Consider the following 26,006-nt stretch of genomic DNA (forward strand, 5'->3'; position numbering starts at 1 on the left):
ACCTAAACTTATCACACCTAAACTTATCACGCCTAAACTGGCTTTTCACCAGCATGGTGCAATGGTTATCATGCCTAAAGTCTTTTAGGCATGCTAACTGGGTTAGCACCGCTTTGTGAATCGAGCCCCTAAACTGGCTTTTCACCAGAGTGGTGCAATGGTTATCATGCCTAAAGTCTCTAACTGGGTTAGCACCGCTTTGTGAATCGAGCCCCTGGTGTGCTAAGTAGGTTAGCACCGTTTACTGAATCGAGCCCAAGGCGTGATAAGTTTAGGCGTGATAAGTTTAGGCGTGATAAGTTTAGGCGTGATAAGTTTAGCACCAACTGGGTGAGCACCGCAGTGCACAGCTGATCAAAAGTTTTGCGCTAGCAAAGTCTGGTTCGCGAAAGGTCGCATAGAGTTTAATGGCGCTGCTTTGCGCTCGGGACTTTGCGTTCTAAACTTATCACGCCTAAACTTATCATGCCTAAACTGAGTTTAGGCATGATAAAATGGTTATCACACCTAAAGGGCTTGATTCACAAAGCGGTGCTAATCTACTTAGCATGTCTAAAGTCTTTAGACGTGCTTACCAGGGTGCTAAGTAGGTTAGCACCGGATTTCTCAATCAGATCGCGCACAAAGTTTTGCGCACACAAAGTCCTATGCGTGCACTAAGTCTCATAGGCTTTAATGGGCACTTTGCGCAGAGCACCCTGCGCTCTGTGCAGTGCGCGCATAAAGCTTTGCGCGCATAACTTTGCGCGTGATGCGGTTTGCGTGCAAATTAGCGCGCAAAAACCTCGTTTAGACGTGCTAAGGGAGTTTTCACAGGCGTGCTAACAGTTAGCACCGCTTCATGAATCAAGCCCATTGACTTCAGCCTGCTGGACTCCAGACCACTCGCTGCTACACAGGAGACAGGACATTTTATTTTAGCAATAACAAAGTATAACTATATCACTTCTTCTACCTACATCACATCAGCCTCTAGATAAGACAACAGAGGAACATTTGTCTTCTGCTGGAAGGAAAAGTAACATTATCTCACTAATATTATAAATGGGAAAGTTCGGATGTTTGGATGTTTGTTACTCGATCACACAAAAATGGCTGAACAGATGTGAATGAAATTTGGCACACACATAGTACATTACCTGGAATAAAGTATAGGATACTTTTTATCCTCATAACCAAAAAGGGGGTGGAGACAAATACAAATTTCACTGGAAAATGTAAACTGCAGCCATTCTTAGGCCTGGGGCACACCAGAGGAGTTTCTCTGAGCGTTTTGAGTTTTAAATCTGCTGCTAATGTTATCCTATGTGTCTGTGCATACTGGAGCAATGAGGTTTTGTAAAAAAAAACCATAGCATTACATTGGGAAGAGCTTTTGAAACTTCTAGCGTTTGGGCACCGTGGTTACTATGGTGTTGTCCCTCCCTTGGGCTTCACAGCAACTGCCGTGGTTACTATGGTGTTGTCCCTCAATTGGGCCCCACAGCAACTGCCATGTTACTATGGTGACGCTCCTCCCTTGGGCACCAAAGCAACTGCCGTGGTTACTATGGTGTCATCCTTCAATTGGGCCCCACAGCAACTGCCGGGTTACTATGGTGATGCCCCTTCCTTGGCCCCAAAGCAACTGCTGTGGTTGCTATGGTAATCTCTATACCAATGTACTGAAGTCCATTCAATATTTTAAAATGTAAACTCCCATTTGATTCAATGGGAATGTGTATTTTATATGGAATTGCAGAAAGCTGGTTTGGCTTTGAAATTTTGTAAAAACTCTTCCTCATTGCGCAGCAGTATTTGTTCTCACCGTAGACTCTGGACACCGCCAGGCAGAATGTGATCACTATCACAAGGAGGCCAAATCCCGCACTGTAGTCATCCAAGAAGACTAACCAATACATTCCACCCTGCGGGAGACAACGATACACAAGAGAGGAGCATTATAAGCTGAACTCCTGGCCATCTATAAACTCACCATCCAATCCATGCTTGTAAAGGTGACCATTAATGATACCATTATCCCGAATGATCGATTGCGAATAATTCTTCTTACCAACGATCGGAAATGATAGTTTGGGACCACTAACACTAATGGACAAAAAAATAACCTAACCAATCCGATCAATGAAATCGATCCAAATTTCAGATAGATTTCATTAATTAATCTCATCGGATTGGTTAGAAGATTTTTGTGCATTAGTGGTCCCAAACTATTGTTTCCGATTGTTCATATGAAGAATCATTCTTATACGATCGTTCATGAAATTGTATCATTAGTGGTCACCTTAAGGATTATGTATATGTACAACAGGTACAAGTAACTGATAGCCACGATCTCACCTCTTTCCCAATCCAGCGATGGAGACACGTCCTCTCCCAGCCGGTGCTCACGCAGAATGTGGATGTCATCCCTACGGGTTAGGCGTCGCTGCGGGTGTGCACAGGCGTGCATCGTCTGTTGTTGCTGGGCAGTGGAAGCACGTGGCTACACATTCTGCCAATTCTTTCTGGCGTCACGCCGAGTTTAGGAAGTGAATGAGCTCTGCATTGGAGCCAATCACTGGAGATGGAGTCTGCTTCTTTTAGTTGGTGGGTTGTGTGGCTGCATCTGATTGGTTTTCTCTTGTACACACTCGTTGTCCATGATAGTCGCTTGAGCTAGCTGCTGGTTGTGATATCTGCCTGGACCTTGTTGTGACTGCCTAAATCTTCACTTCTCCATAGACTGTTGCTTGGACCAACCCTTTGCCTGTGTTTAGACCACTCTAGGAATTATCCCTGTGTTAGATGATTGGATTTATTGTGTGTGACCCCTGGCTTGTCTGGACTTCCCCTGCTTGTTAGTAATCTGATACTTCTATGATCCTGGACTGCTTGACCATCCTTTGCCTGTGTTCCTGCCAAGTGAGTTCTGGTGGTAGCTCTGCTCTCTGACATATCAGTCCTGATACTTAATGCATTAAGGCCTGGGTGTAACCGTGCACTGGGTAGACACAACCAGTCTCCTGAGGCTGAGCGGGGACGTGCCACGTAGCATGAAGACTGCCGATGGGGATTGGGATTGATTAAGAAAGCGGGGGATCTGCCAGGCCTTACACTGATTCTAGCGTACTGTTGTATTGTATTGAGTCTAGGGCTCCAAACCTTCTGTGCCGATACTCTCCCGAGATGTACATCCTGCACTGCACCAATGTAGAGACTAGAGATGAATAGACTATTAAACATTAAAGTTCCTCGGAAAGCTCCACGCTTGTTTGCAGGAACTTTTCAATTCTCTTTTGTGAACCACCTATTGTATCATCTGTAGAGCTAGATGGGCGTAGCAATCACCCCTGCAACCCCGCCATCGCAGGGGGGCCCAGAAGCTTTGTGGGCCCCTCCTCCTTCACCTCCCCAAGCGTAAGTGCAGCCAATTAGCAAAAAAACCACTCCCCATTCACTCACAAAAAACCATGTGCAGAAGCGTGTGTAATTATTTCCTGCTTCCTGAGGCTGCTTCACAGCAGAACACTCTCTGCTGCCATTGGCTGGCTCCGGATCACGTGACCTACATGGAGTTCGGGGAACAAAGCGGCCCCATAATATCATTTTTGCAGGGCGGCCCTATTAAGTCTAGTTTCACCCCTGAGAGCTGCATTAAATAACTGTCATATGTTAGATGTACCAGTCCTTTTAGCAGTGAGAATTTCCATACGATACTTACATCAGTTGTCAGGATAAGGCCCAGCAGGAAGAGAGCGACGCAGATGATTAAAGAGAAGAAAGCTTTCTTTGGTCTGAGGTAGTAGGGGAACTCATCTGTGATGGCCGTCACAATGGTCTCCATGAAGGCAAACTGCAGAGGGCATAAACAATATCCTGAATATAGACAGGAGAAACACATCTACAGCATTTACTGATGTGACAATAGCATGCGAGATGATTGGACTCAACATGGCTGGGCATCATAGAAGCAGAGAGTAGAGATGGGCCGAACGGTTCGCCGGCGAACGGTTCCACGCGAACTTCGGTGGTTCGCGTTCGCGTCCTGCTGGCGAACCTTTGCGGAAGTTCGGTTCGCCCCATAATGCACCTTGAGGGTCAACTTTGACCCTCTACATCACAGTCAGCAGGCCCAGTGTAGCCAATTAGGCTACACTAGCCCCTGGAGCCCCACCCCCCCTTATATAAGGCAGGCAGCGGCGGCCATTACGGTCACTCGTGTGCTGCCTGCGTTAGTGAGAGTAGGGCGAGCTGCTGCAGACTGTCTCTCAGGGAAAGATTAGTTAGGCTTAACTTGTTCCTGTCTGGCTACATACCTGTTCTGTGAACCCACCACTGCATACCTGTGCTGTGAACCCACCACTGCATACCTGTGCTGTGAACCCACCACTGCATACCTGTTCAGTGAACCCACCACTGCATACCTGTGCTGTGAACCCACCACTGCATACCTGTTCAGTGAACCCACCACTGCATACCTGTGCTGTGAACCCACCACTGCATACCTGTGCTGTGAACCCACCACTGCATACCTGTTCAGTGAACCCACCACTGCATACCTGTGCTGTGAACCCACCACTGCATACCTGTTCTGTGAACCCACCACTGCATACCTGTGCTGTGAACCCACCACTGCATACCTGTTCTGTGAACCCACCACTGCATACCTGTTCAGTGAACCCACCACTGCATACCTGTTCAGTGAACCCGCCACTGCATACCTGTTCTGTTCAGTGGACCCGCCACTGTATACCTGTTTAGTGAACCCGCCACTGCATACCTGTTGTGTTCAGTGAACCTGCCACTGCATACCTGTTCTGTGAACCCGCCACTGTATACCTGTTCTGTTCAGTGAACCCGCCACTGTATACCTGTTCAGTGAACCCGCCACTGCATACCTGTTGTGTTCAGTGAACCCGCCACTGTATACCTGTACTGTTCAGTGAACCCGCCACTGCATACCTGTTCTGTTCAGTGAACCTGCCACTGTATACCTGTACTGTTCAGTGAACCCGCCACTGCATACCTGTTCTGTGAACCCACCACTGCATACCTGTTCAGTGAACCCACCACTGCATAGCTGTTGTGTTCAGTGAACCTGCCACTGCATACCTGTTCTGTTCAGTGGACCCGCCACTGTATACCTGTTTAGTGAACCCGCCACTGCATACCTGTTCAGTGAACCCGCCACTGCATACCTGTTGTGTTCAGTGAACCCGCCACTGTATACCTGTACTGTTCAGTGAACCCGCCACTGCATACCTGTTCAGTGGACCCGCCACTGTATACCTGTACTGTTCAGTGAACCCGCCACTGCATACCTGTTCATTGAACCCGCCACTGTATACCTGTACTGTTCAGTGAACCCGCCACTGCATACCTGTTCATTGAACCCGCCACTGTATACCTGTACTGTTCAGTGAACCCGCCACTGCATACCTGTTCTGTGAACCCACCACTGCATACCTGTTCAGTGAACCCACCACTGCATACCTGTTGTGTTCAGTGAACCCGCCACTGCATACCTGTTCTGTTCAGTGGACCCGCCACTGTATACCTGTACTGTTCAGTGAACCCGCCACTGCATACCTGTTCAGTAAACCCACCACTGTATACCTGTACTGTTCAGTGAACCCGCCACTGCATACCTGTTCTGTTCAGTGAACCTGCCACTGTATACCTGTACTGTTCAGTGAACCCGCCACTGCATACCTGTTCTGTGAACCCACCACTGCATACCTGTACTGTTCAGTGAACCCGCCACTGCATACCTGTTCTGTTCAGTGAACCCGCCACTGCATACCTGTTCTGTGAACCCACCACTGCATACCTGTTCAATGAACCCACCACTGCATACCTGTTGTGTTCAGTGAACCCGCCACTGCATACCTGTTCTGTTCAGTGGACCCGCCACTGTATACCTGTTTAGTGAACCCGCCACTGCATACCTGTTGTGTTCAGTGAACCTGCCACTGCATACCTGTTCTGTGAACCCGCCACTGTATACCTGTTCTGTTCAGTGAACCCGCCACTGTATACCTGTTCAGTGAACCCGCCACTGCATACCTGTTGTGTTCAGTGAACCCGCCACTGTATACCTGTACTGTTCATTGAACCTGCTCTGTTCAGTGAACCCACCGCATCAGTGCGCATACCTGAGCAGTTAAGTGAACCCACCTACCTACGTGAGTGCACGCAGTGTGATATACCACTCCGTGCATACCCGATATGGACAAAACAGGTAGAGGAAGAGGTAGTGCCAGAGCCAGAGGAAGGCCACCCGGCAGGTCTGCGCGAGGTCGTGTAAATGTAATTTCGTGTGGACCTGGCCCACAGTACAGTGCTCGGAAGAAGGCACGTCCCATCACCTCCCAAGATTGTCAGGACGTGGTTGAGTATTTAGCGACACAGAACACCTCGGGCTCGATTCACAAAGCGGTGCTAACCCAGTTAGCATGCCTAAAAGACTTTAGGCATGATAACCATTGCACCATGCTGGTGAAAAGCCAGTTTAGGCATGATAAGTTTAGGTGTGATAAGTTTAGGCATGCTAAGTTTAGATAAGTGTAGATAGCATGCAAAGTCCCGCACGCAAAGCAGCGCCATTAAACTCTATGCGAAGTGCACCAGACTTTGCTAGCGCAAAACTTTTGATCAGCTGTGCACTGCGGTGCTAACGCAGTTGGTGCTTAAACTTATCATGCCTAAACTTATCACACCTAAACTTATCATGCCTAAACTTATCACACCTAAACTTATCACACCTAAACTTATCATGCCTAAACTGAGTTTAGGCATGATAAAGGGCTTTTCACCAGGGTGCTAACTGTTAGCACCGCTTTGTGAATCAGGCCCCTCATCTTGCTCAGCCACCAGCGCTACTACTAGCACCACTTCCGCTGCATTTGACACTTCGCAAGAATTATTTAGTGGTGAAATCACTGATGTACAGCCATTGTTGTTACAGCCAGATGAATTTTCACCAGCTCATATGTCTGCGTTACGCGATAACACTATGGATGTAACGTGTAAGGAGGATGAAGGACCTACTGATGGTGCATGTTTTGGATTTTTCTGAGTCAAGCGAAGCTGGGCAGGATGATTACGATGATGACGATGATAGGGATCCTCTGTATGTTCCCAATAGAGGAGATGAAGAGGGGGACAGTTCAGAGGGAGAGTCAGAGAGTAGTAGGAGGAGAGAAGTTGCTGAAAGAAGCTGGGGCAGCTCTTCGTCAGAAACAGCTGGTGGCAGAGTCCGGCACCATGTATCGCCACCTATGTACAGCCAGCCAACTTGCCCTTCAGCATCAGCTGCTGAGGTCCCCATAGTGCCCACATCCCAGGGTGGCTCAGCGGTGTGGAAATTTTTTAATGTGTGTGCCTCAGATCGGAGCAAAGCCATCTGTTCGCTCTGCCAACAAAAATTGAGCCGTGGAAAGGCCAACACTCACGTAGGGACAAGTGCCTTACGAAGGCACCTGGAGAAAAGGCACAAACAGCAATGGGATGGCCACCTGAGCAAAAGCAGCAGCAGCACACAAAAGCAAAGCCACCCTCCTTCTCCTCTTCCTCCTCCATCAGGTGCATTATCTGCTTCTGCCGCTTTCTCCCTTCCACCTTCACAGGCACCCTCCTCCACTCCGCCTCTGCCCTTGAGCGGTTCCTGCTCCTCTGCCCACAGCAGCAGTCAGGTGTCCGTGAAGGAAATGTTTGAGCGGAAGAAGCCAATTTCGGCCAGTCACCCCCTTGCCCGGCGTCTGACAGCTGGCGTGGCGGAACTGTTAGCTCGGCAGCTGTTACCATACCGGCTGGTGGACTCTGAGGCCTTCCGTAAATTTGTGGCCATCGGAACACCGCAGTGGAAGATGCCAGGCCGCACTTATTTTTCGAGAAAGGCCATACCCCAACTGCACCGTGAAGTTGAGAGGCAAGTGGTGTCATCTCTTGCGAAGAGCGTTGGGTCAAGGGTACACCTGACCACGGATGCCTGGTCTGCCAAGCACGGGCAGGGCCGCTACATTACCTACACAGCCCATTGGGTCAACCTGGTGGTGAACGATGGCAAGCAGGGCGCAGCGGACCAAATTGTGACACCTCCACGGCTTGCAGGCAGGCCTCCTGCCACCTCCTCTCCTCCTGCTACATGCTCTTCGCTGTCCTCCTCCTCCTTGGCTGAGTGGCAGTTCTCCTCTCCAGCTACACAGCCCCAGCTCCGCAGGGCCTATGCTGCATGCCAGGTAAGACGGTGTCACGCCATCTTAGACATGTCTTGTCTCAAAGCGGAGAGTCACACTGGAGCAGCTCTCCTGGCTGCTCTTAAGAAACAGGTGGATGAGTGGCTGACCCCGCACCACCTGGAGATAGGCAACGTGGTGTGCGACAACGGCAGCAATCTGCTTGCCGCTTTGCATATGGGGAAGCTGACACACATACCCTGCATGGCACATGTCATGAATCTAGTGGTTCAAAGATTTGTGGCAAAGTACCCTGGCTTAGCGGATGTCCTGAAGCAGGCCAGGAAGTTCTGTGGGCATTTGAGGCGGTCTTACACAGCCATGGCACGCTTTGCGGAAATTCAGCGCAAAAACAACATGCTGGTGAGACGCCTCATTTGCGATAGCCCGACTCGCTGGAACTCGACCCTGCTCATGTTCTCCCACCTGCTAGAACAGAAGAAAGCCGTCACCCAGTACCTCTACAACTACAGTAGAATGAAACAGTCTGGGAAGATGGGGATGTTCTGGCCCGACAACTGGACACTGATGAAAAATGCATGCAGGCTCATGCGGCCGTTTGAGGAGGTGACCAACCTGGTGAGCCGCAGTGAGGGCACCATCAGCGACTTAATTCCCTACGCTTACTTCTTGGAGCGTGCTGTGCGTAGAGTGGCGGATGAAGCTGTGAATGAGCGTGACCAGGAACCGTTACGGCAGGAACAGGCATGGGACCAATTTTTATCAGACCCAGCTGTTTCCTCAACACCTGCGGCAGCACAGAGGGGGGAGGAGGAGGAAGAAGAGAAGTCGTGTGCAGAAGACGAGTCAGATTCAGAGGATGATGAGCAAGGTGTTTCTTTGGGGTAGGAGGAGGAGGAGGAGGGGACAGCGGCAGGAGAACAACCGCAGCAGGCGTCGCAGGGGGCTTGTGCTGCTCAACCTTCCCGTGGTATTGTTCGCGGCTGGGGGGAGGAGGTTGACTTACCTGACGTCACTGAGGAAGAGCAAGAGGAGATGGAGGGTACTGGATCCGACTTTGTGCAGATGTCGTCTTTTATGCTGTCCTGCCTGTTGAGGGACCCCCGTATAAAAAACCTCAAGGGGAATGAGCTGTACTGGGTGGCCACACTACTAGACCCTCGGTACAGGCACAAAGTGGCGGACCTGTTACCAACTCACCGGAAGGTGGAAAGGATGCAGCACATGCAGAACCAGCTGTCAACTATGCTTTACAATGCCTTTAAGGGTGATGTGACAGCACAACGCCAGCAAGGTACCACTGCCACTAATCCACCTCCCGTGTCCACTCAGTCAAAGACAGGACGCTCCAGCGATCTCATGGTGATGTCGGACATGCGGACGTTCTTTAGTCCAACGCCTCGCCGTAGCCCTTCCGGATCCACCCTCCACCAACGCCTGGAACGGCAGGTAGCCGACTACCTGGCCTTAAGTGTGGATGTAGACACTGCTGTGAACAGCGATGAGGAACCCTTGAACTACTGGGTGCGCAGGCTTGACCTGTGGCCAGAGCTGTCCCAATTTGCCATCCAACTTCTCTCCTGCCCTGCCGCAAGCGTCCTGTCAGAAAGGACCTTCAGCGCAGCTGGAGGCATTGTCACAGAGAAGAGAAGTCGCCTAAGTCACAAAAGTGTTAAGTACCTCACCTTTATCAAAATGAATGAGGCATGGATCCCGGAGGGCTGCTGCCCGCCCCAAGACTAAGTCAGTCCCCGCACACACAGCATCTCTGCCTGCACGCCGTGTGACTGGCTGCCTGGCCTGCCCCAAGAAGACTAAGTCGCTCCCAGTCCCTCCACACAGCATGTCTGCCTGCAGGCCGCTTGACTACCTTCTCCGCCACCACCAACAGGGTCCGGGACTCCAGGCGGATTGCTGAATTTTTTAGGCCGCTGCTAGCAGCGGCCGCTGTAATAATTTTTCTGGTGCGTGTACATGACTGCCTAATTTTTCTGGCTGCACTGCGGGCAGCTGCAACAACAAAAGAAAAGGCATGTACATGCGCCCATTCCCCTTCGTGATCATTACCTTGCCGTGGTGAAGGGGCTTGCGTATCACAATGAAGCAATGACCGGCGCCTAGATGAGTGTCTCGGGGGACGCACAAAAGATAATAAGGTCGTTGCTTCATTGTGGTCAGACCAAATTTGATCAGCTGGACAGTCACTGTTCTGTCATTCAGCTACATCAGCCAGGCGACCATATGGGCTGTAAAGCCACCAAAACATGCACTCTCGCCATGGTGCGCACCAGTCCAGCACGGCCGTCACTACACAAACAGCTGTTTGCGGTGCATTACACGGTGAGTTTGGTGTGTCAGTGTGAAGCAGTACCTTAATTACACTACCTGATTGATGTATACACATGCAAGATGTTTTAAAGCACTTTAGGCTTGTCATTTAGCATTCAATGTTATTTCTGCCCTTAAAACGCTGCTTTGCGTCAAATCCCGATTTTTCCTGGGGACTTTTGGCGTGTATCCCACTCCGCCATGCCCCCCTCCAGGTGTTAGACCCCTTGAAACATCTTTTCCATCACTTTTGTGGCCAGCATAATTATTTTTTTTTTTTCAAAGTTCGCATTCCCATTGAAGTCTATTGCGGTTCGCGAACTTTAACACGAACCGAACCTTTCTCGGAAGTTCGCGAACCCGGTTCGCGAACCTAAAATCGGAGGTTCGGCCCAACTCTGATTCTGAGGAAGGTATCTAAAGATGACTGTCATCTAGATAGATTCTATACAGGGATGTATCACAGAACAGCACACAGGTGTCCGGCAATCCACACAGTACTGGGCCATGTAGCTCAAGTCGGCACTCAGACTGGTCCAGTGCATTGCTTTGCCCACTAGAAGCTCAGAATAGGCAGAGGAATAGCCGACACTCCAGAAGTCAAGCATGTGTTTTACTGCAACAGGAGGAGGAACAGTCCAACATTTCAAGGACACTTGGGGTCCCTTCATCAAACTGTATTAGTACATAAGCATTTTTTGGTGCCCTGATGGCAGCAAACCTTCATGACTTCATCCCCTCAACCCCAGAGAGGGCCATACCCTATAAATATTTGAGGCCCTGAGTCTGAATTATTTCCATGTTATTGAAGGTCCCTGAGTAAGTACATGACCCTGCACAGGAGGGCTAACATTGCAGGATAGGACTCTAGTCTATCTTCATCTTAAGGCTGGTTTCACACCAGCATCAGTGATGTGGACGCAACGTCCGACGCACCGCATTGCACCTTCAAGAACAGGCCTTCAGGGAATACCGTGCTACACGGTGCAGGGTGTTCCATGTGTGGCCGCTGGCCAAGCAGGAAGTGTCGCGCACTTGCCGTCACTTCCTGCTTGGGTTATGCAGAAGTTCATGCGAGCCGCAATGTCGCATCGGTGATTTTTTTTTAAATCTATGTGTCGCCAGGCTTTCAGGGAATACCATGCTACACGGTGCAGGGTGTTCCATGTCTGGCTGCTGGCCAAGCAGGTAGTGTCGCGCACTTGCCGTTACTTCCTGCTTGGGTTATGCAGAAGTTCATGCGAGCCGCAATGTCGCATCGGTGATTTTTTTTCAAATCTATGTGTCGCCAGGCTTTCAGGGAATACCGTGCTACACAGTGCAGGGTGTTCCATGTCTGGCCGCTGGCCAAGCAGGTAGTGTCGCGCACTTGCCGTTACTTCCTGCTTGGGTTATGCAGAAGTTCATGTGCGCCACGACGTCGCATTGGTGATTTTTTAGAGTCATGGGCTCGATTCACAAAGCGGTGCAAAGTGTTAGCACCATGGTGAAAAGGCCCTTATCACGCCTAAAGTCACTTTAGGCATGATAAGAAGAAACTCGCGCGAAGTTGCCCCCGCCGCTTCGCGCGAAGCTCCCATTAAGCCCTATGGGACTTTGCGCGCGCTCTTACGCGCGTACGCGCGAACGCGCTTACGCGCGGTAACTTCGCGCGAAGAGCAGGAAAAATCGGTGATAACTCAGTGGTGAAAAGGTCATCACGCCTAAAGTCTTTTAGGCGTGATAACTGGGTTATCACCGCTTTGTGAATCGAGGCCTTTACTGCACGGCGGTGGGGTGTGGTAAAAATACCACAGCACACCGCCTTGGCGTGAAAGGGCACTCAGGAAAATGGACAGGGGATAGCGACAGCTCAAGCTCCCCCTAACCCTGCAAAATGTTTATGGGAAGCCCCAATGTTGTCACCCTTTTACCATTTTCTCTTTGGTGACACCCACAGAATGGTGGTAACCTATCTGCCAGGCGTGTGGCCACCATGACCCTCCTAACTATAACCAAACTGGCCACAACACCACCTAATATTTACACATTTCAGACAAAGGAAGAGACTGATTCACAAGAGGGTTGATGGAGTTACACATATGAGGGGTTTCCGAGCGGAATGCTTACCTGACTGTCCAATCCCAGAGTTAGAAGCATAAAGAAGAAGAGGAATGACCAGAAAGGAGACAGCGGGAGCATAGTCATGGCCTGTGGATACACCACGAAGGCCAAGCCAGGACCTGCAACACAAACATCAACTGTTCACCAACTGCTTTATTTTATGACCAACCTTTCACCCAACCAAGCCAAGTGCTAACCTTATTAAACACTATCCCCAAATTATTGGTAAAACCAACTTAAGCAGTATGTAAACTTTACATTCTCCTCAACCACAAAGATCGTTTCTTATGGTTTTGGCCTGAAATGTAAAATGTGTACAGGGGTCCCCCAATGTCACTGGTCACCCCTTCCACAATCCACCAGCAGGGACCTCCTATCACAAAGGATGCCACTTTCATCTCCATTCCCCTCCTCTCTCCGTAGTGCAGAGCATGCTCCTCCCATTCCCCTCCCCTCTCCATAGAGCAGAGCATGCTCCTCCCATTCCCCGCTCTCCATAAAGCACAGCATGCTCCTTCCATTCCCCTCCCCTCTCCATAGACAGTGCATGCTCCTCCCATTCCCCTCTTCTCTCTGTAGAGCAGAGCATGCTCCTCCCATTCCCCTATGCTCTCCATAGAGCAGTGCATGCTCCTCCCATTCCCCTCCCCTCTCCATAGAGCAGAGCATGCTCCTCCCATTCCCCTCTCCTCTCCATAGAGCAGAGCACACTGCACAAGCAGGAAGCAACCAGAATGTTTCATCACTGAACTCCCACCCAAAGTTGTTAAAGCACAAGCCTGTATTATGTACAATGTCTTTATGTTGCAATGCCAGCCATGTCCACAGGTAGCAGTGAGTGTATAAATGAGAAGCCTTCCTATTCACTGTCTGTGTTAGGGCCGGTTGTCACAGATGCTTGCATGAAGTTTACCGCCAGCCGTGGTGCTATTTGTTCAGATACTGCCTATTCAAATGAATGGGCAGCACCAGTACAGTTTTCCCAGCTGTTTACCATTCTTTGCACAAGTGCCACATTTTCATTCTATGTTTCCCATTGGAGATGACCGTGGAAGCAACAGGTCGTTAACCAGGCCTAAAGCTGGGTGTGTGTTCAGTAAAACTTTTTGTGCTTTTGGGTTGGCCAATAGCCTTTGAGAAAGACACACAGGAGTTCTGCTTTGAGAATATGTGTTGAGAATTACATCTATAGGGTGTCAAGGCACAACTTAAGAGTTTTTCTCCAGGAATCTGAGCGGGTAGAAGGTCTTCATACCGTCACATTGATTATTCTACGAACAGACATTTCTGGACGAGGTTGGCATCTCCCTTGGATGAATGTTATCTTGGCTCAGCTCTCCCATGATCCTCTCTGCCTGTGACAGAAGTCTGCATCCATCATCACAGGTCTTGGCTCTCTGTAGCTCAGTCAGTTTGGATAATTAGTTGTAGGGACACTTGCCAATTAGAGCTCCACAATGCCGCACAGGACCCGAGCACTGGCACATGCCAACAGAGCATTCCAATAGTGAAGCACCATCGAGGAGGCAGCTATGGACATTCTCTTCTACTTGTACATTACTCCATAAAGTAGAGCCATTGATCAGAATAGACTGTTTCATGTCCGGGCTTTGTTAACTGTGCAGGCTTTATTTTTAATATATGTTGCAATAAAAACAAGACTTTAAAGTGGGATAAAACTCTGACATAAAATTCAATAACAATGAGTTTTCCTACGTTTTATTACCCATACAGTTATATTTGCTTTTGTCCACAAGTAATATTGTCTGTCTACAAATTACGAGTTCCTAAAGTACAGTTTATCTGCTCTGAAAGCTGCCATTGCATTTTGTTGCATAGCTGCTGTATTTATGTATTGAAATCTATCTAGTGGTCATTTCTCAGCTGTCTGCTTTTATTATGTGTGGCAGCTCAGTTCCAGCATGCTGCTTATGTTTACATTCCTTTGTGAGCTACAATTAGTAAACAACAGCAGCAGAGCAAAGGGGGGACAGAAGGCAGCATAGATAGGGAGGACACAGAGGCATGTCATTAAAGAAAACCTGTAACTAAAAACAGTTCCCTGCCCTGGGGGGTACTCACCTGGGATGGGGGAAGCCTCCGGATCCTATTGAGGCTTCCTCCGTCCTCCTGTGTCCCACGGCGGTCTCGCTGGGCCCTCCGAACAGCGGGGATGTAAATATTTACCTTCCCGGCTCCAGTGCAGCAGCAGTATCGGCTCTCCGCTCGGTGATAGGTGAAAACAGCCGATCGCTGTCAGGCTGCTCTACTGCGCAGGCGCAAGTCTCCTGCAAGTCTCCTGCGCCTGTGTAGTAGAGCGGACCCGACAGACATCAGCTATTTCCGCCTATCTCTGTGCTGAGACCCACAACAGCGCCCCTGCTGGAGCCTGGGAAGGTAAATAAATCAGCACACATCAGTGCTTGCCAGGCTTGTCGAGGGAGGATTCTGGGACACTTCGGGGGAGCCAGCGCTGGACTGCCTGCAGCTGCAGGGGAGGGGGAAGCCTCATTGGGACCCTGAGGCTTCCCCCTACTGAGGTGAGTACCCCCAGTGGACTTTTTTTTATTACAGAGTCTCTTTAAGCAAAGAGCATGCCTCTGTCTGTTTTTACAGATCTACCATTGTAAACCCAAGATGACAAAAACAACAGATACTTACCTGAGAAGAGGGAAGCCCATGGATCCTCCCGGTAACCACGGCCCCTGCCTGGGAACGTCCTGAAGATCTCATCCGTGGTCCTCTGCCTGCCTGTAACTCGGAGCCGCTCGGGCATGCAGAGGAGAGCAGTCACATAACATATATTGTATTGTCAGACATGTTCCGGGGGGCCACACACAGCAATGGTGGCAGCCAGGAGGACGTGGGAAACCTCTGCATGCTCCATAGCCTGCCCTATTCTTATGTACCGCCTTGTTTTACTCACAGGAAGAGATTGGTGTCCCCTCCCAGCTCCTCCCTGACTTCCTCCTGGGGGTGGGGATATAATTTGATAGGGGGAGGAGTTTAAATGACTCATATATTGCTATAAAGTCCAGCCAAGCTTCATGTGACACTAAGAAAGAGATTGGTGTCCCCTCCCAGCTCCTCCCTGACTTCCTCCAGGGGGTGGGGATATGATTTGATAGGGGGAGGAGTTTTAATAAATCATATAGTGCTATAAAGTCCAGCCAAGCTTCATCTGACACTAAGAAAGAGATTGGTGTCCCCTCCCAGCTCCTCCCTGACTTCCTCCAGGGGGTGGGGATATGATTTGATAGGGGGAGGAGTTTTAATAAATCATATAGTGCTATAAAGTCCAGCCAAGCTTCATCTGACACTAAGAAAGAGATTGGTGTCCCCTCCCAGCTCCTCCCTGACTTCCTCCTGGGGGTGGGGATATGATTTGATAGGGGGAGGAGTTTTAATAAATCATATATTGCTATAAAGTCCAGCCAAGCTTCATCTGACACTAAGAAAGAGATTGGTGTCCCCTCCCAGCTCCTCCCTGACTTCCTCCTGGGGGTGGGGATATGATTTGATAGGGGGAGGAGTTTTAATAAATCATATATTGCTATAAAGTCCAGCCAAGCTTCATCTGACACTAAGAAAGAGATTGGTGTCCCCTCCCAGCTCCTCCCTGACTTCCTCCTGGGGGTGGGGATATGATTTGATAGGGGGAGGAGTTTTAATAAATTATATATTGCTATAAAGTCCAGCCAAGCTTCATGTGACACTAAGAAAGCTATTGATGCAAACAAACCCCGCTAGCCAGGTAATAGTAAGATAAATAATGCAATGATGTTTATATGTAATACACCCACTCTATGATATATTCTACACAATATACACGGAGGAAATGCCAGACTTTAACCAGCATGAAGTGAGATCAGAGCTTAGGCCTATCCCAGCGGGAGATAACCCGAGGAAATCACTCAGATAATTCACAAGAGAAGCAATAATCCTGACTATGTTATGTTAGGAAAACTAATAAACTCTCCAATAATAGGAACTCAGCAATATTGCCTTGTCTCTGGTGAGTAGTGTTTATAATACATCAGCCAGGCATCCACTACCGCTTCCTTCATCTCATTATATAACCACCTCTGTATCCTCTGGCTTCATCTACAATGTTCTCTCCTGCAGCTTTACAATGTTTCAAGGGAGTCTGAAGTCATAAAAAACCACAGATAGTCACCTAAGGCAAGGCAAGGCTCTGGGTACTAATGAGCCTTTCCACTCTCCTCGCTGTCCCCGCGTTTTGCCCTGCATCCCCCTTAGCATTCTCTGACCGATGGGTTGGGGACTGCTCTCTGCTGCTGCCCGAGGCTTCAGTACCGGTGCCCCTACCCCCCATAGAGGGACATCTGAGCTCCACATCTCTCCACAACTCCTGGAAGGAGATCAGGGCCTGCTGTACATATGGTAGATTCTAGTATAGGGTGACCCCAGTGTCCGCCTCAGCTGAGAACCATCTAGGTGTGGAACTCCAGGCCTGGAGGGCCAGATCCAGGCCAGTGTTTAGGATGGACTGAGAGGAATGTGTTCTACTTGATGGACCGCACCTTTCCTGATCCAGACCCACCAATTACACTGAGCTGTGTCACAAATGTGTGAGGACCTCGGCCCTCGTACGACCAGCTTGACATCCCTGATCTAGCACATATAAGAAGCTTAAAGCACACCTGAAACAAGATTTAAAAAATGGACTTGTTTACTTGGCTTCCATCCCTCGTAGTCTTTGAGGCCCCAGGTTGTCCTCCAGGTCACTTCTGTTGTGCCACTGTAACCTCTACCGAAAAGCTCCGCTGGGTAGCAGCTACGGTGCAAGCGCTGTCCCATCCCTGTGCCTCACTGATCATGCTCCCATGGCCAGAAGCATTCTGCAGATGGGCGATTATAATTCCCGCTCCCGGCCATGGCAAATCATGCCCCGCCGTAGCTGCGACCAAGCGGTGTTGCAGCTTTTAATTAGGGATGACATTGGCACAAAACAGGGGACTCGGATGACAATGTGGTGCAAAAGCCCATTTTATGGGGCAGGTGGGGCGAGTACCACGTGAGTCGTTGCAGCGGAGGAGGGCTTACGAACACACACAGAGTGCATTGCGAGCGGTGACAGTAACTCATCTCTCTGGGGTTCCATACGCAGCCATGTTATTCCTCCTCCTAGCCGTCCCACTTCATAGGTAACAGCTCCCACCGCCAAGGAGGACGAAGAAGTAGATGGACCACACGTGGATCCCCCGGATAGCTGTATTACTTCTCCCCACGGAGGAAGGGTCGACTCCTGGAGCTTCCTGGCTAAATACACTGGGGGAGACTCCCTGGCAACCTATACTGCAGGGGGGCTCCCTGGCAACCTACACTGGGGAAGAGGGGCTTCCTGGCAAACTACACTGGAGGATGACTACTTGGCAACCTACACTGGGGGGGAGATCCCTGGCAACGTACACTGGAGGGGGGCTCCCTGGCAACCTACGCTGGGGGGGAGATCCCTGGCAACCTACGCTGGGGGGGCTCCCTGGCAACCTACGCTGGGGGGGCTCCCTGGCAACCTACACTGGAGGGGGCTCTCTGGCAACCTACACAATAGGTGAGCTCCCTGGCAGCCTACTCTAGGGGGGATTCCTGGCAACCTACACTGGAGGGGGGCTCCCTGGCAGCCTACTGTAGGGGGCTCCCTGGCAGCCTACTGTAGGGGGGCTCCCTGGCAAAGTAGGTGGTATTCCGCTCTAACCTGGATCCTATCGACAAAGCAGGAATTGGGCTGCTCGGGCCCACAATGGCAAAAAGTGAAGGGGTAGTCCGCACAATGTCAAATAAGGATAAAAATACGTTATTTAATCAGACATAAAACAGCATACCAAATTACATCTTTAGGAAGATTGATAGAATTTTGATTGAATTCCTATGGGCAGGGGGTACCCCTCAAATCTCTTTAGCTACTCTGCAACTCCCTGTATCTCTCGGCGGTATTGCACTTGCACTGCCCAATTTTAAAATGTACTCCTGGGCTTCGGCCCTAGTCACTACCCGTTGGTGGTTCGCCCAAGATGACAGAAACACTGCAACTACTCTGGAAGCTGTGGTGGTGGGTTCTTATGAGGGTCTCTCTCTTCTCCCTTTCAGAGGATCCAAAGCGTTCACCCAACTTCCCACTCCCATGAAAACCACCATACAAACCTGGAATAAGGTGCAATGAAAATACTCTGAATCAAGCGTGTACTCCCCATTCACACCCATATGGTGCAATTCTAACCTCCCTTCACTTCCAGAGTATTCCTGACCCATTACAATGGTCCAAAATGGGTATTAAGTGGCTGCAGCATCTCTTCCGAGGTGGTCCACTGGCTCCCTTTAATCAAGTAAAAGCTGAATTTTCATTATCCAATAAAATGTTCTTCAGATACCTTCAGGTCAGACATGCAGCTCAGTCTCAATTTCCTAACCAAATTGTTCTAAAGTCTGATCCTCTGGAATCCTTATTGATGAGAAGTCAGCTAGAATCTCCTCTTTCTACTATATACACAACTCTCATGGACGCAACATCCTAGAGGGGATAGAGAGTGCCAAACTTGGTGCGGAGACATGCCTGACCTGGAGGAATCGGAGTGGAGGGATCTATTGGATGCTCCTACGTAATATCTTATCGCAACAAAAAAAAGACTTACACAATTCAAATTTATATACGCTGCAACGTTTGTCCCGGATGTATGCAGACAGAATGGATCATTGCCCTAGGTGCAAACAATCGCCTGCTGATTGTATTCATATGGTATAGCAGTGCCCTCATCTGCAAACTTATTGGACCCAGGTCAATGATCTTTTACAAAAAATCTTTGAGAGATCCTTTGTTCTTGATCCTAAATTACACCTATCAGGCAAATTCTTAAACTCCAGAATGCCTAATACTCCTATGGGACTCTGTATGCTACTATGCTAGGAAAACCATTATCCTACACTGGATCAGGCCAGAACCACAGCAGCAGAATGGGTCAAACTCAGCACCCCAACAATACAAGATGACTTATCTACAACGCAATTGCCCCCTTACATGTGATAGGATCCCCTGGCTGGAGCACCTAAAGAAACATGGTGTTGATTATCAGACATCTATTGCTGGGCAATGGGCATACACGGCTCGATGCCCCCTTATCAATCGAGCCGCTGATGGCTCGATTGATAATATCCTACGTGTCCGATCACCGGGGGGATTGATTCCGCGCTCGATACTCACGGCCGTACAGTAGCGGCGAATCGAGCGGGAGATAAGAAGCGCCGGCGGGGACGAGCGGGAATCGATTTGGGTGCACGCACGGACAAGCGGGAACGCGGCAGAAGTCGATCACCCACGCATCTATATAGGTCTTATGTGCTTTTCGCAGGAGGGACCACGAGAAGGTAGGGTTAGGGAGGAACTGGGTGGGGGGCTGATTTTACGGTATGTATTTCGTTTTAAGTTATGTTTTTGAAAAAAAATTCAAAATTCAATCAAACTTATTTGAAAAAAAGAAAAAAGTATAGAGGGGCTCCCTGGCAGCCTATACTGGGGGGGGGGGGGGGGGGGCTGGAAGCAGCCCCAGGTACGTAAAGTCAGCTTTCTTATCCCGGTTCAGATGTGCTTTAACCCTGAAATGTAAACATTATGGTTTTGACTCTTGTTTATTCAGTTCTATTGTCAATACCTATTGTGTTTTTTCATGTGACTTGCTTACATTACTTTGTTGTGAAGGGAATTGTACAAGCTGATTCTCCCGGCCCTGATGCTTCCGTGGAGTCTAACTGATCAGAAACTCACAGCAGAATTCTAATGATAAAATAATTATCAGACCACAAATCATTCGAGTAAAGAGGAGAGAATGAGCTGAATGAGGGGGGAGTATCTGCCGCACAATCCATTCCCAGCAGATTCGGGGAAGTAACACACCATCTGGCAGGCTGCAGGATCCCGCGTGGGATGGAGACAGTTACAGAAGTCAATAATATGAGATTGCAGCCTTCAGGCGACTATTCAGGAGATAAAGAGAACATACTGAGGGGGTCCCCAATGCCTTCGTCTTCAGGGAATCTCAGTATTAGGTTAGCCAGTTGTGGAACGATGATGTACAAAGCGCTGTTATCTGTAACAGGCTGTCAGATTTACCTTCCATCAGGCCCGTGGCTCTCACTTCTGTCATCATGAAAACTTTTGAAAGAGTGGTTTTGCCCCTCCTAAAATCCTCCATGGAGTCACTTGCTTACAGAGCAAACAGGTCCACAGACGATGCCATAAACATCTGCCTGGAGCTTGTCAATGACCACTTAGACAAACCGGACTCATACGCCAGGATCCTCCTACTTGACTTCAGCTCGGCGTTTAACACCATCACTCCCCAAATACTTCAGAAGAACCTTGCCACGCTCGAGGTCCATCCTACCCCTGTGGATCACAGACTTCCTCACTAACAGATCCCAGACCGTTAAACTAGGCACTATCCTCTCAAAACCAAAGATCACCAACACTGGGGCCCCTCAAAGATGTGTACTGTCACCATTTTTATTCTCCCTGTATGCGAACAACTGTAGGTCCACATCAGACTCTGTCAAAGTGATCATGTTCGCTGATGACACCTCCAAAGTTGCCCTCATTAACAAAAATAAAGAGCAGGAGTACCGCCACCAGGTTGAAAGAATTTGCCACTGGTGCAGAGAGAATGGCCTGGTCCTCAACCCCGCAAAAAACCGTTGAGGTGGTTGTAGACTTTAGGAAACGCGCCCCTCCACCTCCAATCTGCATCAATGGCTCGGATCTTGAAATAGTTACCTGTGCACGCCTCTTGGGCACAACCATCTCCAAAGACTTGACCTAGAAATCCGACACCACCTCCACACAGAGAAAGGCCCAGCAGAGGCTTTTTTTCCTCCGCCAACTGAAAAAGGTTGGTATTGTAACATTTGCGGAATTGTTTTCGCGGTCAGCGCACAAGATGTGCACTGACACAGCAAAAACCATCCACAAGCATATAATTGGGTGAACCCAGGCGAGTTGCAATGCACCAGCAGAGGGCAATTCCCACCGGCAGATGGCGCTGTGGAGTGCAGATGAGCACAGCCTCTGCACAGCCACAAATGCCAGATGGGAATTGTACAGATCTAAGACAATGCGGGGCTGAACAGCCCTTAAAGAGAAAGAGCACAGATACAGGATGAATGTGTGTTCACCAATCTAGTCGCGACCCTGCGATGGTGAACACACATCAGCAGAAACAAAAGCAGGAACGCGATCGCGAGAAAGGCGATCGCCAGAAGTGACACAAGACTGATCAGAACAGAACTCAAGAGTAGCAAAGGCACAGCAAACGACAATGAGAAAATAACGAAAATAAGAAACGCTAACTAAACGCGAACACCGCACTCATTCGCAACAGCGAACACGTTTACAGCGCGATCTACGCACGTTTAGCGCAACAGAGACAAGCACGCCTAACTGACCACCGACAGACAAACACGAAACAGAGGACGTGAGCGCTTGCTTAACGGTTACCTCACCGAGCCTACAGCAAGCGTTCGTGTCAGACAAGACAGACAAATGGAAAACAGGAATAGAAGAGGATAGATCCACTGCTCTTTCCGTCATAGCGAGTGCGATCCGGGTACAGGAACAGGCTAGGGAAGATCCACTGCTCTTTCCGCCAGAGCGAGTGCGATCCGGGTACAGGAACAGGAACACAGATCCGAAGGATCCACAGCCGCTACCGCCAGGGGCTAGTGCGATCCAAGCAAGACAGGCAGATGAGATAGCAGGTAGCAACCGCTGCTCCAGCTATACTCCAAGAAAGCAGATCAGAAGGATCCACAGCCGCTACCGCTAGGGGCTAGTGCGATCCAAGCAAGACAGACAGATGAGATAGCAGGTAGCAACTGCTGCTCCAGCTATACTCCAAGAAAGCAGATCAGAAGGGTCCACAGCCACTACCGCTAGAGGCTAGTGCGATCCAAACACGACAGACAGATGAGGTAGCCGGTAGCAACTGCTGCTCCAGCTTACACTCCAAGAACATAGATCAGAAGGATGCACAGCCGCTACCGCTAGAGGCTAGTGCGATCCAAGCAAGATGAACAGAAGGGGCTACCAGTAGCAACCGCTGCTCTGGTTAGCACCCCCAGACAGACAGAACGATTTCCTGACGCCCACTGTTGGCGACAGGACAATCACAGCAGAGAGGCAATACAGACAAAACAGATAACAATCTAACTGCACTAGGGAAACTGCCTAGTGCAGTCCCAAGAATTACTCTAAGATAACTTTGACAAGAAATAGCATGTCCGACACTCTAGGAGTGTTTCAACAAACCCTGAAGGGATGACCAGCAAAGGACTCTGGGAAAACATAGTTTTTTATACTGCCAGCCTACAAAGGAGGCAGCTAGGTGATTTGCATAACCAATGTATGCAAATCCCTCAGCAGCAGAACAGGTCTGGAACTTGCAGAGAAAAGACAGGTCTCTCTTCCAGAGACCTGCAGCCCACAGACTAGAGGAATGGTCAAACAGCCGTCTGCCTGTGCAGCCAGCTGAGCGGATCATTACAGGTATGTCCCAGAAACTCCTGACAATGTTCTACTCTGCCACAATTGAATCTGTTCTCTGCTCCTCCATCCTGGTCTGGTACTCTGGCTCCTCCACCAGTGACAGACACAAACTACAGAGGGTTATAAGATCAGCGGAGGGGATAATCGAGAAAACACTCCACCCTCTGGACCTACTCTACAATTCCAGACTGAGTTCCAGAGCATTGAGAATCACCAGCGATCCCTCTCATCCAGGCTATCGATTTTTCAGCCGACTCCAATCAGGCCAGAGGTTCTGGTTCATTGCTACCAGGACCTCAAGGCACAGGAACAGCTTCTTTCCCTCTGCTGTCAACTCTCTGAACTCTCTTCACACACCCCCTATTCCCTACACCTGTTGATCGTCTTCCCTCACAAGTGAGTTCTTGACAGAACTTGACTGTATTGATGCACCTTATGCAATCTGTAGCAAACTTGGGGTTAAAATAGCGTAATCGTTCATGATGGAACTATTGCAGTGTAGTGTTGAAATGTTGTATTGCAGTGGCGTAATTTGTGTCTGGAATTGTATTTGTATTGTATTGTGTTTTGTATTTGTATTTATATTGTGTATTGTGGTTTTCACCCCTGTATGGCAAGCACAATTCCGGGCACGACCCAGTCAGTTGGTGACATAAAAATGATTCTGATTCTTTCTGAAGCCCTGGTTCAACGGCATGTATCTCCCGTTCTTAGTGAAGATGGATTGGGGTGCTGAGCCATTGCTTGTACCTCCTGCCTGCTTGATGCAGCTGTTGCAGAGAATTCCCTTTGGAGACATCAGTCATGTGACCCAGGGATCTCTCTACAAAGCAGGGAGCTGGCAGTAGAGTGGGAGGAGCTGGTAATTATGGTGCATGGCCCATTTGGGAGATTGGGCGCCGCCATGGAACACAATGTAATTTGTGGTTATGGTGGCACCGAGAGAGTCATTTGGGTGTGGCAGAGTTCAATTATTTATCCACACTGCGCAGTGACGGTGACAGCAGTGGGGGTTAGTTAGTGGCACACAGCGTTTTGCTATTATGTAGAGGAATGTCAGATTATGGAGATAGTGGGAGGAGTACGTGGAGTTTGTGGTGTGATGTCCTACACCCGCCACACTACAACACACAAAATCACAATCGAATGACCCTGTGGCAGAGTGCGCCGGGTCATATGCATAGCTCCGCCTCCCTGGTAAATTTTCACAGTTCAGCTCAGCTCTGATTACTTTGGCAATAACTTTATTAATAATTATCACAACTAAATGATCTTTATACAGTTTTTTCAGGACAAATTAGGCTTTTGTGGCTGATATTTGTTATTAGTAATTACCTTATTTTCTATGCATTTTAAAAGGAAAAAAGTGACAAAAAACACAATGTATCCACTTTCACACATTATAGATTTAATGTAATCAGTTCTAATGTACATTAAACCCTCACATTTTATTTGTCTAGCCCTCTAGTTTATTTAAACAGTTCATTTGTTTTGACAATGTATCGGATCAGATGTGACAATGAAGTCATGTCCACAATCTGCTACTGTCTGCTCCTGGAATGTGGATTTTAAGCCCAATCTACACGATACGATTCTTTGTGCGATTCGATTACGATTCTATTTACGGTCCAATTAAATCTGACATGTCCGCAAAACAATGGCAAATCGAATTTAATAGAATTGAATCCCGATCGGACATGTCGGATTTAATCGGATCGTAAATAGAGTCGTAATCGAATCGCACAAAGAATCGTATCATGTATCGTTTGATCATAATTATGATTTTGCAGCTAATCTTGATTTTGCTGTATTTATTTTTCAATTTATGCAAAATTACGTTCACAGAATGCACTAATGTTCTTGGATGTTATTTAACATACATTTAAGTCCCCCTGTGGGTTCCTGGGTGTTAAATTAACGTCCAACAATAAAAGCCGCAGCTGCTCGCTCCTGGGCAGGCGCATGTGAGAGCCCTTGTCCGGGGTGCGCTCTCGTGCTGCATGTGTGCCCTTCCCAGTGTGCACTCCTACGCGTACACGCCCCTGTCCCTGCTGCACTCTCGTGCTGCATGTGCATGCCCCTGTCCTGGTGTCCGCTCCTACGCTTACATGCTTCTGTCCCTGCTGCGCGCTTTAAACTTGTGCACAAGTAAATCGCTGCTGCCATAGCAAAAAATGTTTAACACCTTTAAAGCAGCTTTATTAAACAGACGGTGTCACACTAAACAACAAAGTGGTTTTTTTTTTGTTTTTTTTTTATTTCCTGTAGTTAAGTGTTACCCCTACCTAACCAATTATCCCCGAGATGTGGCTGGAAAACCAGGCAAGCAGGGGGAGAACATACAACTTGTGTGCGGATAGCGTCCTGCCACAGATCTGCCCCAGGGATGTGTACGTTGCTCTATATACACACTGTATGATCACATGTCAGGGCAGCGTCTGATCATGGAAAGATTTGCACATTTGTGCCGCCCTCATATATCTTGTAGAGTTTTCTCTCTTTATTATTGTTTCATTACTCCGGTTGAGTGTGAAGGTTTTTCTGGCTCTGCAGTGATTAGCTTGGCAGCGTTAGAGAACTGCATGTCGCTGCCATATAACAGCTGGACTGTCACTGTCACTGAACTAATGACATTAACCTATTTTGGTTCCTGGACGTAGAAACTACGTCCAGGAACCATGCGCGCTACCGCGCGCTCCCGCGGCCGATCGTGCGCATGCACGCGCGCTCCCAGCCCGCGGTTCGGTAGCCAGGGAATCAATGTATCGGGCTATGGTGCCCGATCACTGATTCCTCTCCCCCGCTGAAAAAGCGACAGCTTCTCTCGGAAGCTGCGCCTTTTC

At 49.0% G+C, this 26,006-nt stretch overlaps 1 protein-coding gene across 2 annotated transcripts in view; it reads right to left on the reverse strand.

Moving 5' to 3' along the window:
* SLC6A7 (solute carrier family 6 member 7) overlaps nt 1-26,006 on the reverse strand; it is a 186,660-nt gene that overhangs the window by 43,913 nt on the left and 116,741 nt on the right. For both annotated transcript variants that reach the window (XM_068278419.1, XM_068278420.1), the window contains exons 9-11: nt 12,618-12,730; nt 3,704-3,835; nt 1,808-1,907 (exon numbers count right to left, since the gene is read on the reverse strand). In XM_068278419.1, coding sequence (XP_068134520.1) covers nt 1,808-1,907; nt 3,704-3,835; nt 12,618-12,730 — 345 coding nt within the window. The remainder of the gene's footprint in view (nt 1-1,807; nt 1,908-3,703; nt 3,836-12,617; nt 12,731-26,006) is intronic.

Source organism: Hyperolius riggenbachi, chromosome 3 (genome assembly GCF_040937935.1).
Source record: "Hyperolius riggenbachi isolate aHypRig1 chromosome 3, aHypRig1.pri, whole genome shotgun sequence".
Lineage (NCBI taxonomy): Eukaryota > Metazoa > Chordata > Amphibia > Anura > Hyperoliidae > Hyperolius > Hyperolius riggenbachi.